The following is a 21,731-nucleotide window of genomic DNA, read 5'->3' as shown; positions in this document are numbered from 1 at the left end:
GTGTGTGACTTCTAGGACTGGGTGGGATTGGGGGAGTGGCACAGTGATATAGGGTGTGTGACTTCTAGGACTGGGTGGGATTGGGGGAGTGGCACTGTGATATTGGGCATGTCACTTATAGGACTGGGTGGGATTGGGGGAGTGGCACAGTGATTTAGGGCTCGTGACTTCTAGGACTGGGTGGGATTGGGGGAGTGGCACTGTGATATTGGGCATGTCACGTATAGGACTGGGTGGGATTGGGGGAGTGGCACAGTGATTTAGGGCTTGTGACTTCTAGGACTGGGTGGGATTGGGGGAGTGGCACTGTGATATTGGGCATGTCACGTATAGGACTGGGTGGGATTGGGGGAGTGGCACAGTGATTTAGGGCTTGTGACTTCTAGGACTGGGTGGGATTGGGTGAGTGGCACAGCGATATAGGGCATATCACTTATGGGACTGGGCGGGCTGAAGTGCGTCGCAAATGGCTCCAGAGCCTGTCACCTCAGGGACTGTATATGCTCTAGTGAGCGGCACCGGTATACAGAGCCTTTCACCTCTAGGACTGGTGTGGCTTGGGGGCGGCGGCACAGGGATGTGGATTAGTCAGTGTATTGGAGAAGGGATGCCCGTCACCCATTGGCTGGATGGGTCATTTTACAGGTGAAGGGATGCAGAGCCGGTCACTGTTTGTGCCGGAGGGGTCAGAGTATTGGAGGGGTCAGAGTATTGGTGAAGGGATGCCAAGCCTGTCACCCTTATAGATGGGTGGAATCAAGGAGCCCAACCTTGCATTAAGAACAGAGGGCTCCGCGTATTCCGCTTTCCATGGAAAACACCAGAAGGCTTTCCCAGAAGTAAGGCTTGACCTCTGCCCCTTACCTGATACTCGGGTTTGAAGAATCCCTCTTTCACCCACCAAGAGTACCAGGCGGCCTCGACGTAGCATGGGCTGTAAGAGGCGGGCAGGGGCACGGAGGTGTCTGCGGATGAAGGTGAGAGACAGGAAACATAAGAAGAATGACCATAGATCCTAGAAGGGGGGTGGGGTCATAATTGCGGGAATATGACCACCCCTAAATTTATGCTCAAGGTGCTGGTGGGGGCTATACATTGCCAAAGGTCATTCATTATCCCCAACTATCATGACCCCACCCGATATGCTTTTGTAAGTAGGAAGGCATGGTCCCCATTCGACACTTACAGGTAATAACCAGCAACCTAAAAGGTATTAGATAGCATAGTTATTCATGATGTTGCTCTCTAGGTGTAATAACAAGATCCCCAACCGGTATACTTAATAGTGAAGTCATCCACAACACCTGGCGGGGCACACAACGGGTAAACACGGTAAAGGGTTCCAAACTGCCAGGATCTGGAGGGCATTGATCTCCTGCTTGTACCCTAGCAGGGCTTGCTATGCTTTATGCCAACAGCTACCAAGAGTCTCTACGAGTCTTCGGGCCAGGCATGAATGGGTAAAGCAGAACGGCTCATATGTAATGGACTAAATGTTATCGTGTCCATCAATAGAGGAGGTTAGATGTGTGCACGCCATTTACTAATATGCACTGACTCCTAGTTCCCCCCAGATAGCTTGTGCTTACTACTGCTCCTCAAATCCTTATTTCTATCCCTGCTGGTATGTAGTGTTTATAACTATGTAGAAATGGTTAATACTTAAATCCACCTGGGTGTTCTCAGGGAATCGGCTGGAGGCATGTCCAAGCTGCTGGTAGTCTTAGCATGCACCGTTCTGAACTTTCTGCTCACTCTACTGCTTCATATAGCATGCAGACTGTCCAATAAAAATACTTTACGAGTTTCCCAGGGCTCAAAAGGAGTCTTTACAGACCTTGCCCGAGGGCTGTACTGGGTGTTATTGGCCCCAAAGACCGAGCTAAAGACCGAAGCACAGCAAGGGCATCTAACAAGGATTAAGAGACCATTACAACTGGTACATCCAGAGGTCCTAGCCAAATTCTAATCAGTCTCTGTAAATGAAAATACCCTATTCACAAAGGGAGAAGGTTTAGGGTGTTGTGTTTTGTCAATTCTGCTTTCGGGGACTATTTTGGTTGTTTTAGAGATGCGCTTTCATTTCCCACTTCTCTGAAAGGGAGTCTACTTGTTTGGGCTGATTTGGAATGCAGACAAAGCTTACTTTCTTCTTCCGGCCTGGGCATACTGGCCGGAAGTGAAGCATATGAGAAGGGTGTGCAGGAGGAACATCCCAAGATCCCCGGGGGCCAAAGACAGGAGTACCCGCGGGCCTGTCAGTAAGCAGGTGACAGTGTCCTGCTGAATGTGCCCCGCTCAGGAGAGCAACAGAGCGGTGGTAAATGGCTGTGGGAGCAGCAGGAAGCACAGCATTCTGTGACAGACAACCATCTGCAGGACAGTAAAGCCCACACACACTGCTATTTTTGCATTCGGTCATTTCATGCAGATCCTTTATCCAACACAACGGGACTCATTCTATCCACCTTGGAACAGAAAAGCTTGGATTTAAACGCTGGACCACAGGGTGCATGTTTAATTAGCTATGTGTAACACTTGTGTACAGGCGCGTTATAAATGACTTATCATATGTGCTTTGGCGCACATGGAATGCGCTTCCTTGCGCCAGCGCGCACCGGCCACCTCATTGGTGTCACAGATGGCTCAAAGAACACACCAACTCCCAGAGATGCTTCAAGGGTTTTTACTGATTTTCTTTGCAAGGTGCTAGGGTCGTCCTTCACGCTCATGTCTCTAGAAAGAATTCCCTCCTCAACCCAGGGGCCCCTAGTTCCCGGGTTAGTAGATGCTGAATATTGACCCCCCCTACATTCTAAGCTGTAAGCTGCCTTGTAGGGGACCCCTAAAGACACACCGCTTTTTCTTTCTCAACTCCTTTCAGGACTTTCTAGCCTAGTCCTACAATATCAATGGTGTTCGTAACTACAAGAGGTTAGAGAATGTGCCTTCCAGACACACTTCCAGACTCTGTCTTCTTGCCCTTACCCCCTGATATTCCTCTACCTGTCTCTGTATGTTATTCTCCTGTCTAGTACTCGTGTCAACCGTCCGCATCTTTCCAGAAGGGTGCTTTTGCCCTGTCATTTCCCTCTCACGGCATCTCTTTTCCAGTATTGGAAGTTATCAGGGAAAAGTTTCAAGCTTGCGGTTCAGTCACCTCCCTGTGATACACTGGGTTCCTCTATCTCCCGGCACAGTCATGTGACTGTTGGCTCTGCCGCGCAGTACGGCTTGCGCCATTCACTGTTGTACAAAACGCTGTCTGAAGCGGCCTTTACCAGCGCTCCGGTGCTGCAACATCCTAACCCTGATCTCCCTTTCTTTGTTGAGCCTGATGCTTCTGTATGGCGGTTGGGGCTATTCTTTCCCAAACATGTCCCGAAACAGGGGAAATCCACCCTGTCGCTTTCTATTCCCGTAAGCTCACGCCCTATGAGCAAACCTACACGGTTACTGAGCGAGAACTCCTGGCGGTGAAACATGCCTTCACCGAGTGGAGATATCATTTACTGGGTGCTCAACACACGGTCAGTCTTTTTGGATCATCGTAATCTACTGGCCTTCAAGCACGTTGGCACTCGTTCTTCTCGCTTTTCGATTTCACGATCACCTTCCTTCCGGCCAGACTGCATGCCAAAGCAGAAACCCTCTACCGCCTGGATGCCAACCTACCAGTGGAAAAGACTGCTTCTCCTCTTGATCGCCCAAATCAAGTTATCGGCAGTTATATACCACAGCCAACTCTCAAAAATCGGATCCAGGATTGGGTTGCTCTTGGGCCTTCTGAAATTCAAGAATTGAACCACATCTAGGTTAACAGGCTTCCATATATACAGGGCAGGAGCTACATCCCCGCTGGTGAGGCACGATCTCGCACTCTGCTCTGGTCCCATGATTCTCCATTTGCTGCATACCCAGGCAGACAAAAGTCTATTGAATTCCTGCGCAGATGGTGTTGGATGCCTTCGATGCTACGTGACCTGGTCGACTATGTCTCATCTTGTGCTATCTCCGTGCAGTGCAAAACTTCATCCGGCAAACCTGTGGGTCTGTTGCATCCTCTCCCAGTGCCACAAGCCATGGCACATGATCTCAATTAATGTTATAGTGGAACTGCCCTCAGTGCAGGTCTTTGACACCATCTGGGTGGTTGTTGACTATTTTACCAAGATGGCAGTTTTCGTCCCATGTTCTGGCCTTCCTTCAGCTCCTACCTTGGCCGAACTCTTCCTTAGACATGTCTTCCGCTTCTTTGCTCCATCATCTGTCATTTTCACTGATCGGGGATCTCAATTCACCTCCCATTTCTGGAAAGCTCTGTGCGCCTCGTTCCTTATTGAAGGCAGATTCTCCAGTGCCTACCACCCACAGACCGATGGACAAACAGAAAGCGTGAACGCCTCGCTAGAACAATACTTATGTGGTCTATGCATACAGCATCAGAACACCTGGTTGGCACTCTTGCAGATGCTGAGTTTGCCTACAATTCATTTCACTCTTCGACCAAGGTCTCTCCTTTTTATGCGTTATACGGCCAACACCCCAGGCTGTTTCCCTTAGACCCGTCTGTTCAACTGGACAATCCGACTGCCCAAGCTTGTGTTCGGGACCTCGTGTCTGTACACAGAGATATCAGGAGACACCTCATGCAGGTGCAGGAACACACCAAGCGGTTTTCAGATTTGCGTCGATCACCAGCCCCGGAATACCAGGTTCGGCACACTCGTCTGCTTGTCCTCCAAGAACCTCAAGATACCTGGCAAAAGATCACTACTTCCCATTTACGCTGGGCCTTTTTCCATTACCGGTCTCATCAATCCAGTGGCTGTTCGACTGGATCTTCCTTCTCGTTGGCGGGTGCACCTCTTTTTCATGTATCCCTTCTGAAGTCGTGTTTGCCTGCCACTCGGTTGCCTTCTCATCCTGCCTCAGTGCTGGTGCAGGTTTCTGAGAAATATGAGGTCACTGCTATATTGGTGCTGCGCGTTTGTTGAAGCGCTTTCATCCAGGGGTGTCGCCGCCTTTGTGGGAGGATACGGTCATGGTTTGCCCTGCTCGCCGGTCTAGTACCCATGTCAACCGTCTGCATCTTTCCAGAACGGTGCTTTTGCCCCGTTGTTTCCCTCTCACGGCATCTCCTTTTTTCCAGCGTTTGAAGTTGTCAGGAAAACCTCCCGGCGCGGTCATGTGACTGTTGGCGGCGCCTGCGTTACGGCCTGCACCATTCACAGTTGTATAAAACGCTTCCTCATCCATTAGGTGGCGCTTCTGATTAAAGTCTTAGTTGTGCTTACAGTTTGTACTTTTTCTGAAAACTCCTGACCTTGCATACCCTTACGGACTGTCTTTGCTTGTGTATTTGCTGTGACCATGCCCGCGCAAGTAACAGATCTTCTGCCTGCCTTACGGAACTGCTTTTGCCTTGTGTTTTGGCCGCAACCATGTCCGCTCGTTGACAAACCCGTTGCCTGCTTCACAGATTGCCGCTGCCTTCTGATTTTGCTCAGGAACTGCTCATACGGTAGAACAGACCCTCTGCTTGCTTAAGGACTTCTTCTGTCTTGCTGCTTTCCTGTTATCCCTCATAGAAACCATTTTTCTTACGGTGAATAACTCCAAGAGACTAGTTGGGACTTCCAATTTGTTCTGTCCACTAACTTTCAACACCTAATTGCCTATACGAGTGCACCATCCCGACACTAGAGCGACTCTCGTGCCGCCCGCATTTAGTCCCCTACTAATTAACCCTTCCTCTCATTTTTACCTTTTGGATTGACTGGAACCCTGCCTACGACTGGCGTACTTTTCATGTTTTGATTGGGTAAGATTACTGGGACATGACTTCTCCTTTCCTTTCCATATTATAAGAGTTTGTGCATAATATAGTTTTCTCTCATCAGCTCTTAGAATACTGAGGGTATCATTAGAACAACCATTACCAGACAGCCCTCTTCGTCAGCATCAGTAGGTTCGTTTTTGTTCCTTAGTGTTACATTACTGCTGGTTTTTGAGGCTTCGCTCTAATCTTCTTCGTTGCTTGCAGCCCAGCATTACTGGCGGTGTTATTGGTGTTCTTACAAACTCTTTCAACTGATTTGCTCCTCTGCTTGGGATGTTTTCACTAAGTAGAGGGTTGCATCATTGAAAAGAACTCCCTCAAGTGAGGAGACCTGGGCCAGGGTCGGTCAGGGTTACCCAACACTGCAGGTTGCCTTCTTTACCTCCTATTCCACCATAGGGTGAGTACTGACACTCCCCTCGCTACTCTCCGGTGCACAAATCCACCCACCTTCTTGCCTTCTTCTTCCTACTCTTCCTACTCTGTCCTTCCGATGGCTCATGCTGCTTGCCTCAACCATTTGATGTGATTACTCCCTCCTCCACACTACTACTCCCTTCTCAAGACTACCACTCCCTCCTCAACACTACTAATCCCTCTCCCTTTCTCCACACAAGCTCTTCGTACTATCGACAGCCCTCCGAACAATTACACTCACCAAGCTTGCACGCACACTCACAGTACCACATTCACTCACCAACCAATACCTCACTTTTCCTCTCAGTCGCCCCCACACTGCAATCCACCGTCCTTCCTTTTTGTCTATTGGTCTCCCACCTCCTCCTCCTTTGATATCACCCACAACTTCCTGCTGTCTAGCTTATCCTTCCCTTCCTTCTCCCATTGAATCACTATCCATGGCCAAACTGGCCCCGTCTTCCACACCTGAGAGGTTTTAAAAACATCAGATGTTTCAAATAGTGGTTTATGCCCTTCCCGTTTTGTCTGAGCAGGCCGCCATAAGGTAGCAATGGTGGCCCCTGCTGTACAGTGTCCAGGTTCATGCTAGGGGAGCTTGGTGTAGCTTCCTCCAAGGTAAGTATGGAATAGTTTGGCAGTTGTTCTAATGCAAGTCCCTGGTGGTCTAGGGTGACTGCAGCAGCTTTGCTGTTGCGCACGACAAAGATAGGGGGTGGCGCATAGTATGTCACACAGGTTGTGCTCTCTCTGCTGGTCTACCCATATGGCAGCAGCGTTGATTTGGGTCCAGAAGAAACTGAGAAATCGGCGAGCTTTGATGTCAAGAGACATGGAGTGATACAGGTGGATAGTGCCCATGCATAAACTGGCATTGGGGAGGGGGAATTGGGGCTGTCAACTGCCTCAGCCCATCCCCTCTGAGGTAGAACTGGTTCTGGCTTCCACCCCACCCTGGTTGGCCTCCCGCCCCAGGCTGACAGGGATGTTGATCCCCTGGTGGCAAGGTCGAGTTACCAAGAGAAGATGCAGAAAAGCAGGAGGAACCCCAGTCCTGCTTCGAGAAAGAGAAAGAGAAAGAGAAGGGGCAGGGCAGAAAAGGGGCTGGCCAAGGGTCAGACCACAAAACCCTAGAGTGGGTATAGGGGGTAGGGGCCAGATGATCAACCATACTATTTGGTCAGGAGCCTCCCCCGCTCAGTTAGAACCACTATGGAGGCTGTTATGGGGGTTCACAAAGTGTCCACATGGTCAGAACAGCCATTTTGAGCTTACCTTGTAGTGCCCTAGTACAAAGGAAGCCCTAAAATACAAAATGGCATCGAGGAGGATTCAAAAGAAACACATTGGTGCCCCAATGGAAAACAAAAAACGAAAACCAAAATAAAATGAAAGCTGTCACCAGCCTGCTCTCTAAAACCATAAACCTAACGTATAAGGAACAGAGTTGCAATGTCTGAGGCGCTTCAGGAGATGTACCTGTAGCCACCAAAACCTGTCCAGTGATCCATAAAAAGATGCCCCAGGACCCCCAAATAGGAATTTTATCTTAGTGCTCCCCAACCCTCTGAACTAGTCATCTCTCTCCTCTGACCCAGTCACCACTCCCCTCTGACCAATCCTCCTCCTCCCCTTCTGAGCCTGGCCCCCTTGCTCTCCTGATCCGGTGACATGCCTGTGTCCCAGTAACCTTTTTCCTCTGACCCAGTCACCACTCCCCTCCGACCAATCCTCCTCCTCCTCCCCTCCTGAGCCTGGCACCCTTGCTCTCCTGATCCGGTGACATGCCCTGTGTCCCAGTAACCCTTTTCCTCTGACCCAGTCACCACTCCCCTCTGACCAATCCTCCTCCTCCTCCCCTCCTGAGCCTGGCACCCTTGCTCTCCTGATCCGGTGACATGCCCTGTGTCCCAGTAACCCTTTTCCTCTGACCCAGTCACCACTCCCCTCTGACCAATCCTCCTCCTCCTCCTCCTCCCCTCCTGAGCCTGGCACCCTTGCTCTCCTGATCCGGTGACATGCCCTGTGTCCCAGTAACCCTTTTCCTCTGACCCAGTCATTCTGCAGTTCACGCAGCCAACTTTTCTGACGAAGCCACTCACCCTCTGTGACCCAGTCATGACTGCGCTGAAAGGAGAACCCGCACTCTCTTGATTCAGTTACCCCAGCACACAAGCCCCATCACCCCAAAGTATACCTTTTTTTTGCCCCGGCTTTGTGGGGATGTCGTACAGGATAACCTCCTTCTTCTTCCAAGCCTTTCCCTGTCCCCCAGACATCTGCAGAGAGAAAGACTGTGTTTAGGAGCAGAGCCTACATACTCCAATTGCGCTCACCATCCAAACAGCAATGTGGGCAGGCATGCACAAGCATAAAAATCTACACGTCTACGCAATTAAAAACACAAGCAACATCTACAGCAAACATACCTAGGTCACTTTTTATCCAGTTACAGGCAGTTTGATTAATACTCGTCATCTGCTGCCTTTACTTTACAGTCACTTAAAGTGTACAATGGAGATGTACCTTCTGCCAGCTCAAGACAGGTACAGGTGCCAAGCACACCCATCAGAATCACAGGTCCAAGAGGCTTGGTCTACATCTCCTGTGAGAGATGGTAGGGGTCCCCTGCCTGTACCCTGCCCTGAAAGCTGTGCTGAGGAGTTGTGGGGGAGTGCGTCAGGGCCCACAGCAGGACTATCAGTCCACCCTACATGCCTGTCCACAGAGCATACACACAAACTCCCACACAGAAATGACTAGCCTGCAAGGCAGACAAAGACACTGCAAAACAGGATTTGGATGTAAAACAGGCTGCAACCAGCCAGTTATTTGACGCAAGAGGGTGAAATGAAAACGGGGGAATTCCAACTTAAAGAGTGGACCTGCTTCCTCCTGCCACCATGATGCCTACCTGCGGAGGGGTGGGGGGGCAATAAATCAGGAGCCGATGTATTCTCCTAACATTGAAGTCAAATGTGAGGCTTCACTTTTAATAGGGAATGTCCTGGATTATTAAAGGCCTCAGAGAACAAGGCTGTGGTGTTGAACAATGCAGGTTCGCTGGAGACACTGCCTGACGACAGGCAACACGTTTGTTACGTCCACGCTACCGAGCCTATAAAATCCAACCATTGGACCTTCTGCGGCCAAGCCCTCACAGCACAAGGCTGTATTGTTGAATGACGCAGGTGTTTGGCGATGAAGGGGTGTGCGGTGCAGTGAGTGCAGGCGATTCACTATCCTGCCTGCGGCCGCCAGGTAAGAAGTTGGGGAGTTAGCTTGCTTCTTAGCCCTTCGGACTGTGCCTCTCCCCTGACTGCGTCCCACCTACCACTGCGACCTGCGCCTCTGCCCTTGCTGGGTTTGCCCCCTTCCTTGTAGTTTCCTACCTGCATTGCCCCCTCCCATCCCTCCTTGAGTTCCCCTGACACACATTCCATCCTAGCCTCCCCCACCCCACCCCTGCATCCTCTCCCTGCGTGGTCCCACACAATGAGGGCAGAACAGTGTCCACAGAAAATAACTAAAACAAAGAAAGACGGTGGGGGTCATTACGAGGTTGGAGGTAGCCATGGCGCTATTAGCACCATGGCTACCCCCTTACCGCATACCGGGTCCGGGTTCACTGAATGGGGAATTACCGGGCCATTCCAACCTTGGAGGAGCCGGTATTTCCCCATTCAGGGAACCCATCCGCATTCCCATTCGAGCCCCCATAGGGCTCAATAGGAATTGGGACCATGCTAACGACGGGCCTGTTAATAACGGGCCCGTTGTTAGCAGGCTGCTCCTTTAGCGGCTCCCTCTAAGGGCCCCTGGCAAAACCAGCCGCCCTTAGCAGGACCCGCTAATGGACCTCGTAATGCGGCGGTAAGGGGTTAACGGCACCGGCGCTGTTAACCCCTTACTGCCAACCTTGTAGTGACCCCCAGTCTGAGGCAGAGCAAAGATATACCAGTCATTAGAGTCCAATGGTGAACTCCTGGCAAGTATGCCTTTGAATAAAAGAAAAATGTCAGGAGCAGGTCACCCAAGAACATGTATGAAATCCCCAGCGAACAGGCAATCAGAAAATATTTCAGGAACAAATAAATAACCAACAGAACCAAATTCAACCCATATAATGCTAATGTATTTGGAGGTGTGATTGTGAATGATGACCCCAGGTGGGTGGAGTTCTGGCAGTTTATGTTAAAGGGGAAGACATCGGGTTCCCTTCATCTTATCGTGTGATGCAGACTCAAGTCTTCCGCTCCTTAAGACCTTGTAGAAGATTCAAATACTAAGACACATTGCGAAGGGCTGGTTCCCCTGCGCCTTCTACTGCACTCGGCATCACGTTTAACCAAAGGACTTGGCGGTATGCACAACTTTAATGGACTATAAAGAAATTCATAAGGAACTTTGCAATTCCCCGACTAAGAACGCTCCTTGGGTTAATGTTATACAAACGTATATTGTTTGTATACCTTATTTACAGATTCACCAAGAATTGGCTCCTGCCACCTTCCCACAATCCTTACACTCGCTGAGAGCGCGCGCATTAGTACTCGATGAGCTCCATACCTCCCGAAAACAGATATGCCGTCTAAGGTGGAAACTTTAAAGTTAGTGGAGCGGCTGAACGCACACCCTTAAACCTGGACTATCCCTGTGCACAATAAATCAAGTTCACCATCCAAATCCTCTGACATACGTTCATTTGATTTAACTGAAATCTCTAAATCTCGGTAGTCTAGTTCTATTGCCACACTACCGGCTAAACAGGTGATGCGTGAAAAGCATTCAGAAACATCTCCCTTCCATTGGTTATCTGCTGACAAGCATGTGTCTTCCTGTCCCACTTCACCTACTCAAGACCTTAGTGACTCAGCCATGGCCTTAATGCCCTGAAATCCGACCATGTCACAGCCGGTGTTTGTTTCAACGAATCCAACTACCTGTGCAAATGACACCATTCATAGTGGAACAGACTCAGTCACCGTGCTCGTTCACGCAGAGCCACCTGCTTCTGCTTTCACGAAAGACCTCATTAACATTGATTCTCAGATTAAGGGTAATGACCAAATTGAAGCTGGCACCAGCAGTGAAATTCCCTGCTTGGGAGCTACTCCTGATGCGAACATTGATATCTGTGGGTCTTCTGTTCTGTCCACAAGTGCTACTTCTGCTGTTTCTCAGAGTCATCCGCAAACTGTAGAAAGACAATTCATTACTGTCCCAATACCCCATCATGTTTAGAACAGCGTCACATAACTCCTCTGCCCTGTCCACCTCACTCTCTCAACCCCATGCGAGGAAACAGTTCAGTTTTCAGAATTCCCATTCACCTTCTCTCCTGCCTCCTCCCTCTATCTCCAATCCTTTACTTCAACCTACCCGAATGGCCATGTATTTGGCCTTAACGACCCTCATAAAACCATGAGAGACAATGCACTCCAAAATTAACAGACAAACAGATCTTTTAGAAAAACTAATACAGAGCCAAAACATACAAGCTCCATCTCAAGATTCTGCACAGAAAGCCCCCCCCCCACCTCCTGCAATCCTTTCAAACAATGATTCTGTGTTACAAATGCATCTACCATTGTTGAAACTCCAAATGCCCACTCAATTCGAGTAAAATCAGCAGTGACAAAGGCACGGGACCGGATGGAAGTGCAGCCCTCCCTATATACGGACATTGCAAGGCTGAATCAAACCAAGAAAAATATGCAAGGCAAGGACAGTCTGAGCATCCATGAACCCTTGGATGACAATTGACTAAATAGAAAATCAGAATACAAAACAACTGGATCTCACTGGTGAGCTTTGCAATAGACCCGCCACCAAACATGTTAGGGGTGCTAACCTTGAGATCTTAGAGAATGGCCTTTGCACCTTTGAGCAAAGAAGGGCTGCAATTGAGAAGTCCATCAATATCAAAATGCTGTCCAAGTTAGAAAACCGTTTAGTACACAACAACCAATGACAACTCCCTCTCTTGTCCTTCCTGTCCCTCAGTCTCGTAATACCGAGCATCAGAAAAAAAAACAATGTTCAGATAAAATCCACGACTGCTGGAAAAGTAAATGGTGAACATAAAGCTAACACCTTCTCCCACACTTTACTGATCAAATGCAGACCTAACCCATTCCCTGCTTATGACCTCAATAGGACCTGCAGATTGAACATCTTCAGTGATGTGGCGTGTCTTGGAAGATCTTACGTCTTCCGACATAGACCAGGTTGAATTCACTTATGATTCTAATCTTACTGCTGCCAGATTATGGATCAAATCTGGTATTGTGTTAAACACCATATGGCAAGCCAGACAGACTCTTTTTAATCTTGGATTTACCCTTGCTTATGAGCCCATTGAATTGAATGAACTTAAACTCAAAAAGGTGTAATGATTCTAAACTCCTCACTGACAATCCTGTATTTCTTTCAAATGTCATGCACACAAAACCCTCTGCATGAAAGAACTCAAGCTCAGTTCACTCCTGTCATCCACCATAAGCAAAGCTGACTTGCAACAGAGTCTTAGCAATTGGAGACCAAATCTCCACAATGTTTTAAGATAATCAGTTGGAATACCAGAGGCCATAGTCCTATACTAAATACAAACTTCCATTCTCTCCAAGAATATGACATAATTGCACTACAAGAAACCTGGCTAGTGGAAACTTGGATTCGGCCGAAATGACCGAATCCAATTTAACTACCCCACCAAAAGTTCTAAAATACATACCACCAAAAGTACAAACTACAAAAAGTCTGAACCTTTTGTGGTATGTATGTTTTGGTGGGGCAAGTAAAAAACAAAAAAACAAAGGCTGCGCGGGCTGCAGGGGTGTCCCCCGCAACACCCTGCTCACTATGCAACACAGTATAGTGAGCAGGGGTGGCAGGGCACACACCCGCAGCTGACCCGTAAAAAAAAAAATAATAAAAAGATAAAAAGGACGCTGCAGCGCAGGTTCCCAATCACGGAAGTGAAAGGGAACCTGCATTGCAGGGACACCACGCTTCGAGGTGAAAGGTAAGTAGGGGGCTGGAGGAGTGGGCCGGGTTTAGGTTTTGGGGTCGTTTTAAACAAATGTCTGCATGAGAAACAATTGAAAAAGCATCCACCAATGTCACGGCATAGCCGGACTACACGATGCTGGTGCAAAGGCAGAGATACAACTACATGACCATCAAGAGGAGGTTGCGGGCGGCAGGCACTAAGTACATGCTTCTGTACCCGGCGAAGATGAAGGTGCTACACAAAAGCAAAGTGTTTTTTTTTATACCCCAGAGCAAGTGGCGACTTGGCTGGAACTGCAAGGCTGCCCGGAACAAGAGGCGGACCGGGACCAGCATGGACAAGATAATTAAAGATTTTTTGTTGAGGATGGTGAGGGGGTAAGTGGGAAATTGATCCTAGTATACTGAGGAAGCGAGTTTGGTTGAACAATGATTGACTTTTGAGCGTTGAGCTCTGCATGGACTAGAATATAGTGGATAAGATACCATTGACAGCTATGTAGTGTTAACATTTAGCATAAGCATTTGAAAATAGGAGAGACAGGAGGAAGGCAACCTACCCCGAAATATAAGTAGTTAAGTGGCCATTAGGGCGACTTCACCCTACTGAGCCCTGAACACAGATTAGTGCGGACAGGACTAGATGTGGGGATGCCCGAGATCCAGGAATGGAGCTGGGCAACCGTTGGGGGGGATGTTGTTGGGGAAGGGATGGGTGGGGGGAGGGGGAGGGGTTTGGAGGAGGGGAGTTTAAGGTGTATAGAGTTATGGGGAGTTTGGATTTAAACAAGAGCCTGTGCGGACTACTGAGAGGGAACTGTTTTTGTGTGAGCAGGGAGGACTGGCCTGATGCAAGAAGAGGAAGTATTAATGACCAATGGGGGAGCTTAAGATAATAACGTGGAATGACAGAGGACTTAACAGTTATATGAAGAGGAATAAGGTCATGCTGTATTTGAGACGGCAAAAGATAGATATTGCACTGCTACAGGAAACGCATCTGACACAAGAGAGAGTAGAGCTAATTGGGAAAAAATGGAAAGGTATCGTGGTGGGCTCATCATACTCTGCCTATGCTAGGGGAGTGCTTGTTTGGGTGGCGCCGCATGTCCCTTTTAAGCTAATCGAGGAAGTGGTGGAGACAGATGGGAGGATGGTCATATTGAAGGGGTTGATAGAGAATAAAGAATTATGTATTGTGAATACGTATGCCCCTAACCAAAACACGGCGGCATACTTCAGAACTCTGTGCACCACCATGGGGGCGTGTGTGGGCAGTGCGGTGATTTGGGGTGGGGATTTCAATTGTGTAATAAATCCTAAAACAGGTCGGATGATAGGGTTGATAGGCCCACCCTGGCGGCCAGAATATTGCGGATGCTGCTAGATGATTTTGGCCTCGTAGACGTTTGGAGAACAAAACATCTCGATGATAGACAATACTCACATTATTCGGCCCCGCAGCAGCTGCACACAAGACTTGACTATGTCTTCGCCACTCCAGATGTGATGACAGAGAGCAACCATATAGAATATAAAGCGAAGGTCCTCTCGGATCACTCGCCCTTGATCCTCGGATGGCAATATTGTCCCCCCGAGAGCGTGGATTCCAACGTGGCGCCTCCGTGCAGAGGCACTCAGGGATCCAATCTTTAGGGAGGACATAAGAGATGAGATTATTAACTATTTTGAGGTGAATACTGGCAGTGTTGACTCGGCGGGAACACTATGGGAGGCCTTTAAGGTGGTGATGCGAGGGGTTGCCATATCCAAGTCAAGGGGATTGCAGGGTGGAGTAATAGCTGACTTTCATAAAGCAGAGGAGGAATTGGAAAAAGCACTGCGAAGAGGCAATGCAGATATGGAGCTACTACTTAAATTGCAGCAGCAGTACGCAGAACTCTAGGAAAGGCTCTGCAATCTCAATTATAAAAAGTACACAGAGAGACAGCATGCAGGGGGTGATAAAACGGGCCGGCTTCTAGCTTGGTTATACAAGAATGAAACCCCTAGACCCCCGATCAGGACTATATCTAGAGAGGGTGGCGAGGAAGTGGATACTCAAGAAGGAGTCAACAAGGTATTTGCGTACTATTATACGGCGCTATATGAGGATAGTGAGAGGAGCAGCCCGGAAGAGATAGCTGAAACACTAGAAGATATAGGACTGCCCAAGATAAGTGAAGAAGAGAGGGAAGAGCTGGATGCACCAATTACTTTGGAGGAATTGGAAGAGGTAGTGAAGCAGTTGCCCACCAGCAAAACTCCAGGTGCAGACGGGTTCCCTAGTGAATTCTATAAAGTATATAGGGTGGAAGTGCTCCCCTCTATGCTAGAAATGCTTAACGAAGCATTTGAGGTAGGACGGCTGCCGGAGTCGCTCAGAGAAGCGATTATAGTACCGCTCCCCAAGCCCAATAAACCAGGGCATAGTTGTGGCTCCTACAGGCCCTTATCGATGCTGAACCAGGACAGTAAGATATTGACAGCCGTCTTAGCGAACAGATTGCGGAGAGTGATTGGCAAATTAATTCATCCAGATCAAACGGGCTATGTCCCGAGTAGGAACATAACTCGCAACCACAGGAGACTCCATCGGGTGGTTGAATGGGGGTGTAGCAGCGAAGGTGAAATGGCAATTGTGTCACTAGACGCAGTTAAAGCTTTGGACTTGGTTAAGTGACCATGGCTGTTGGCGGCACTAGGGGGATATGGAGTAGGGCCGGGTTATATTAAATGGGCTAAGATGCTATACAGTGAACCGTTGGCCAGAGTTTCGAACGGGATCAGTAATATCTGAGAGATGGCAATTTAGCAGAGGCACTAGACAGGGGTGCCCTTGGTCCCTGATGCTTTACATTCTAGCCCTGGAGCCCCTAGCAATATACCTCAGGCAACAATATGATACGATAGGTATTGAGGTAGGAGGACAGTGACACTTAATATCCTTGTATGCAGATGATTTGTTATTATATCTAAAATACCCGGAAGAAAATCTCCAATACATTTTGGAAGTGATGGAGAGGTATGCCAGGCTGTCCGGCATAGCGGTGAACTCTCAAAAATCCAGCATATTCCCGCTAGGTGGCTATGGGGGAACCCCTGTAGAAAGGTTGCCGGTGCTACAAATACCATGGGCGGTGAGTTCTTTCCGTTACCTTGGGATAGACGTGTACCACACGGCGGAAGAGGAACATAAGTGTAACACCGAGATAGCCATTGAGAAAATCAGGAAATGTATGAGGTTTTGGGAGAAGTTGCCCCTAGCAATGATGGGACGAGGTGCAATGCTTAAGATGGTGGTCCTACCTAGGCTTTTACATTACTTTAGTAATATTCCATATATGATACCTAAGAAGTTCTTTGTTAAACTGAACAGTATGTGTAGAGACTTCCTGTGGTATGGCACCCGGAACAGAGTGGCGTTATGGAAGTTGCAGAACTTCTATGAAAAAGGTGGTATTAAACTACCTAATTTTGAGGCTTATTATGTAGCGGGTCAACTGCAATATGTGGCCAAGTGGCTCTCTGATGAAGAGATCCCTGAACATAGGTTGTTTCGGCAGGACTGTACTCCATTTTACTTAAGGGAAATGATCTGGTTGCCCGAATCAGAAATGAAAGAGCGCCCTGGGATGATGATATCTGGGTGGAAAATGTGGCGTAGAGCTTGCCGGATGATGGGAGACCCTGTCCCATGCTCCCCGCAGATACCGTTGGTTGCACTGACGGGGAGGGATAAGCACTCAAGGGTGATTATCAGGACCTACTGGGAATCAGTGGGGCTGGTTATGTTAGGGGACATTTGGCAAGAAGGGACTATAAGGGATTTTGGAGAACTTGGGGAAGCAGCGGGATTGCATACAGGTCAATATGTTACGTATCACAGAATGGTGCAGAAGATTCATAAAACGTGGCCTGAAACAATTTTGACAGAGGAACCAGATGCTATCATTGGGGCAATATATGACATATCGGAGGGGGGGCATGAGATCTCTAGATTATATGAGATGGTGATGTCTAAGGTCGGGAAGGAATTGGTACGTTTGAGATTGGAATGGGAAGCGGAAGCGGGAGCCCCTATAGTGGATGGGATGTGGGAACATGCCTTGGGATACCACAAGAAAGTGTCAATAAATGCCAGATTAAAACAAATACAGTTATATATAACGCACAGGGCATACATGACCCCTCTGAGGATATCTAAGTTTAAAAAAGTTGGGCGCCAGGCGTGTCCTAATTGCAATGAGGAGAATGCCGACATGATCCACATGTTTTGGGCATGCCCGGTAATTGAATGCTTCTGGGGTGAAGTAGCACAAAAACTAGATGAAAGGGGTCACGCTCGTCATAGATACAGTCTGGGCCTGCTTGCTGGTTGGTTTCCCCAGATCACCGAAATTTAAACATGTCGGTAAATTGAAAGATTTGGCATATGTGCTTGCCAAACGAAGGATAGCCATGGGGTGGAAGAAGTGTCACAAACCACAGGTGGAGGTGTGGTGGAAAGAATTACAGTAATGGGCGGAGGCTGAAACGCTGGTATGGCAGGAGACAAGCAGCATGAGTGGGGAGGAGGAAATGGGCTCCCTGATGGCATGGAAATCATTGATAGCGGAAATGTTTGGAGTAGTATCGGATCCAACGGAATCCGAGGGCAGCGAAACTGCCACACGAAGCAGATACTGGATGCGAAGAACAAACAGGCTCATAAAGGGGGGTGGGATTGGGAGAGCAGTGACTAAAAACTAAATGTGTTTATTGGAATTGTTATAAATTGCACTGCAAGTTTGGTTTGTATTGTTGTTTGGTTTGAATAAAATTAATAAAGAAATTTAAAAAAAAGAATTAAAGCTAAGTATGCCAAATTCTCATACTCACCTATCATAACTTTCTACATGCAAAAGGCGTCTGCAATAGTTTTATATGGATCGGAAACAGAACCCTGTAGACCTGAATCGTTCCAGACAAAACTTGAAGGGTCTTATTGGAAGGGCGTGTTAGGACTTCCTATATATTTGCCAATGTGTATATTGAGTCTGCCTTCTTTGTTTACAATGTACAATTGGAAAACATGCTAATTAAAAAGGAAATGCCTTTTGACAGGGTATTACCCAAAATGTTTGAACACAATTGTTCGAATGACCTAACTGACCGAAAGTCAAGGGTCTGACTTGACCTTTGCACAATTGAGCATATATCTGTAAGACTAGACAACTCCAAGCAAGACGATGTCAAATCCCTAAAAGTGATGGATGTAGATTTTGTGGCAATCAAGGTCAATCTGAAACGTTACAGCATGTATTAACGTACTGTCCAAACCTGTTGAATCAGCAAAAGGTTTATTTTAAACTGTATTTTAAAGACTACAGAAATTTGACACCAGATGGTTTATGGTTAAAATTATTCCATACAAATTTGATGATGGTTCAAATCGCGATTACGAAATTCATTGTCTCTTTAGGTCTTGAACAGCGACTAACCATCCTTTGCAAACAAGTTTTTTTCTAAGCATGAATAATTGTTGATTTAGCTTATGGTTTACTTTAAAGATGGTACACTTTACTATTTTCTATTCAATTTTTATGTTATAGAAATAATTATTTATCTTGAATATGTATGCTTTACACTTTTTGTATCTTCTCTAATTTTGGAATTCTTGTTAGCAACTGTCAAATCACACATTCTTGTCTTTTCAAAACTGTATTGTACTCTTGTATTGCTATTTTACTACTATGGTCTGTTGTTTATTCCTGTACATTATCAGGGTAATTCATAGAATTTCGCACAAAAGTGGCGCACAGTGTCCCTGTGCGATACACTGCGCCAGCCGCGTGCGATAAAATCCATTTCATCGCACAGCGTATTCATGGATTCCAGCCTCCAAAACCAGCCGTGGCGCAGAGTGGCGCAGCGACCCTGCTGCAGCGCCAGTTATGCCCCCAAGAACGCCCTCACGCAAGGAAAAGCCATCAAAATTCCCAATTCATCGCAAAGGGCTGCGCTAACACTGGACCAGTTCACAGGGCTGCCAAACAGCAAACGCCAAGCGGGGAACGTGTATTTCAGTGGTTCGCGGGAAGTTTCACACGCGATTGTCCTGGGTACGTGTACATCAGGGGTGCGCGTGAAGTAACACACGTGATTCCATCAGGGCACGTGTATTCCAGGGGTGCGCAGGAAGTATCACACGCAAAATCAGCAGGGTACGTGTATTTCAGGGATGCGCGGGAAGTATCAAACGCGATTCCATCAGGGTACGTGTATTTCAGGGGTGCGCGGGGAGCACTACACGTGAATTGGCCGTGTGGGTCCTCCCAGGTGTTCCCTCTACACCCTCCACGGCCCCTGCAGCCAGCCCACACCACAGGGGACTACCCTGCACCCCCGCTCATGTCCCGCAGGCAGCCCATCCACCATGGCCATGCCCCCCAGCCAAGCCACATGTCCCCTTGCACTACTGATCAACAACGCATGTCTCCCAGCACCCTCACCCCCCAGCACTGTGGGGCACCTGCCAGCAGGCCCCCACACATGTCCAACTCATGTCCCCCTGTACCCCCACCCCCCAGCACTGTGGGGCACCCTCCACCAGGCCCACACTCCTTTCTACCACCCCCCCGCCCCCCAGCAGTGCGATTCACCTGTGTACATGTACATCAGGGTTGCGCGTGTAGTCTGACACGCGAATTCATCAGGGTACGTGTATTATGGGTCTGTGTGAACTTCCACACGCGATATCAGCAGGGTACGTGTATTAAGGGGTTCGCGGGGAGTTCCACACGCGATTGCCCTGGGTACGTGTATTTCGGGGTGCGCGGGAAGTTCCACACGCGATTTCAGCAGGGTACGTGTATTCCAAGGTGCACGGGAAGTTCCACACGCGATTGTCCGTGGTGCGTGTATTTCGGGGTGCGCGGGAAGTTCCACACGCAATTTCAGCAGGGTACGTGTATTCCAAGGTGCAAGGGAAATTCCACACGCGAATCCAGCAGCCTACGTGTATTCCGGGGGTGCCGGGCAGTCCTACACGTGAATCGGCTGTGTGGGTCCTCCCAGCTGTTCACTCGACACCCTCCACGGCCCCTGCAGGCGGCCCACACCACAGGGGACTACCCTGCACCTGTCCCGCAGGCAGCCCATCCACCATGCCCATGCCCCCCAACCAACCCACATGTCACCTTGCACTACTGCCCACCAATGCATGTCCCCCTGCACCCCCACCCCCTCAGCATCCAGGGGCACCCTCCACCGGGCCCACACTCATGTCCCCCTGCACCCCACCCCCCAGCACTGTGAGGCACCCTCCACCAGGACCCCACTCATGTCCCCCTGCGCCCCCACCCTCCAGCACTGTGGGGCACCCTCCACCAGGCCCCCACTCATGTCCAACTCATGTCCCCCTGAACCCCCACCTCCCAGCACTGTGGGCCACCCTCCACCAGGCCCCCACTCATGTCCAACTCATGTCCCCCTGCACCCCCACCCCCCAGCACTGTGGGGTACCCTCCACCAGGCCCCCACTCATGTCCAACTCATGTCCCCCTGCACCCCCACCCCCAGCACTGTGGGTCACCCTCCACCAGGCCCCCACTCATGTCCCCCTGCACCCCCGCCCCCCAGCACTGTGGGCCAACCTCCACCAGGCCCTCACTCATGTCCCCCTGCACCCCCACCCCCCAGCATTGTGGGGCACCCTCCACCAGGCCCCCACTCATGTCCCCCTGCAGGGCACCTGCCAGCAGGCCCCCACACATGTCCCCCAGCCAACATGTCATCACAATCTAGATCCCTGGGCCTTATGGGCAGCCTCCAAATGCCAAACACCCACCGAGTATTGCATCCACCCACTTAGAAATGGCAATTACATGATACAACCCCAATGGCAAGTTTGTAAATGAACACATGTCCCTCACATACACCCAACGGGTGTCAGTGAATGTCAAAACCCATATCATGACATGCATGAAACCAATGAGATGATACTACACATTGAAGTTTGAAGAAAAAATATGTATTAAAAGCAACATAAATTGAATCAAAAATAAACAAACGAAAATGGGAATTAAAAAAAAGAAAGCAGCATGTCCGTAAAATAATGTAAAACCACAAATCATAATCCAAAGGAAAGGTGTCCAAAGTCACAGTTCACAAAAGTAAATCCAATGGAAAATTAAAATCGAAAACCATTGCTCCATGGGTAAATCATAAAAAAAAAAATAGAAAACCCAACAGTCAACTATATACAGATAAACAATCCAGGGTTCATGATCCCAACAGAAGAAATGAAACCTATCTAAAAACACTACCTAATAAAAAAAATATATATACAAAAATGTGGCCCATTGTCCAAAAGGTCCAAAAAAAATGCAAAACCAAAAGGAAACCTAACACTACAGAACTATTTACAAGGGCAGCGGCCCAGTCCGACGGCTCACTTCGGGATGTTCCGGGCCAG

At 48.7% G+C, this 21,731-nt stretch overlaps 1 protein-coding gene across 1 annotated transcript in view; it reads right to left on the bottom strand.

Annotated features, from left to right (window-relative positions):
- The window catches only part of VARS2 (valyl-tRNA synthetase 2, mitochondrial), a 266,584-nt gene that overhangs the window by 213,979 nt on the left and 30,874 nt on the right, over positions 1-21,731 (bottom strand). The window contains exons 3-4 of the mRNA XM_069635309.1: positions 8,457-8,538; positions 865-965 (exon numbers count right to left, since the gene is read on the bottom strand). Coding sequence (XP_069491410.1) covers positions 865-965; positions 8,457-8,538 — 183 coding nt within the window. The remainder of the gene's footprint in view (positions 1-864; positions 966-8,456; positions 8,539-21,731) is intronic.

This window comes from Ambystoma mexicanum, chromosome 13 (assembly GCF_040938575.1).
Source record: "Ambystoma mexicanum isolate Mex_15411 chromosome 13, UKY_AmexF1_1, whole genome shotgun sequence".
Taxonomy (NCBI): Eukaryota; Metazoa; Chordata; class Amphibia; order Caudata; family Ambystomatidae; genus Ambystoma; species Ambystoma mexicanum.
Note: the sequence above shows the minus strand (reverse complement) of the source record. Positions and strands in the feature narration are given on the sequence as shown.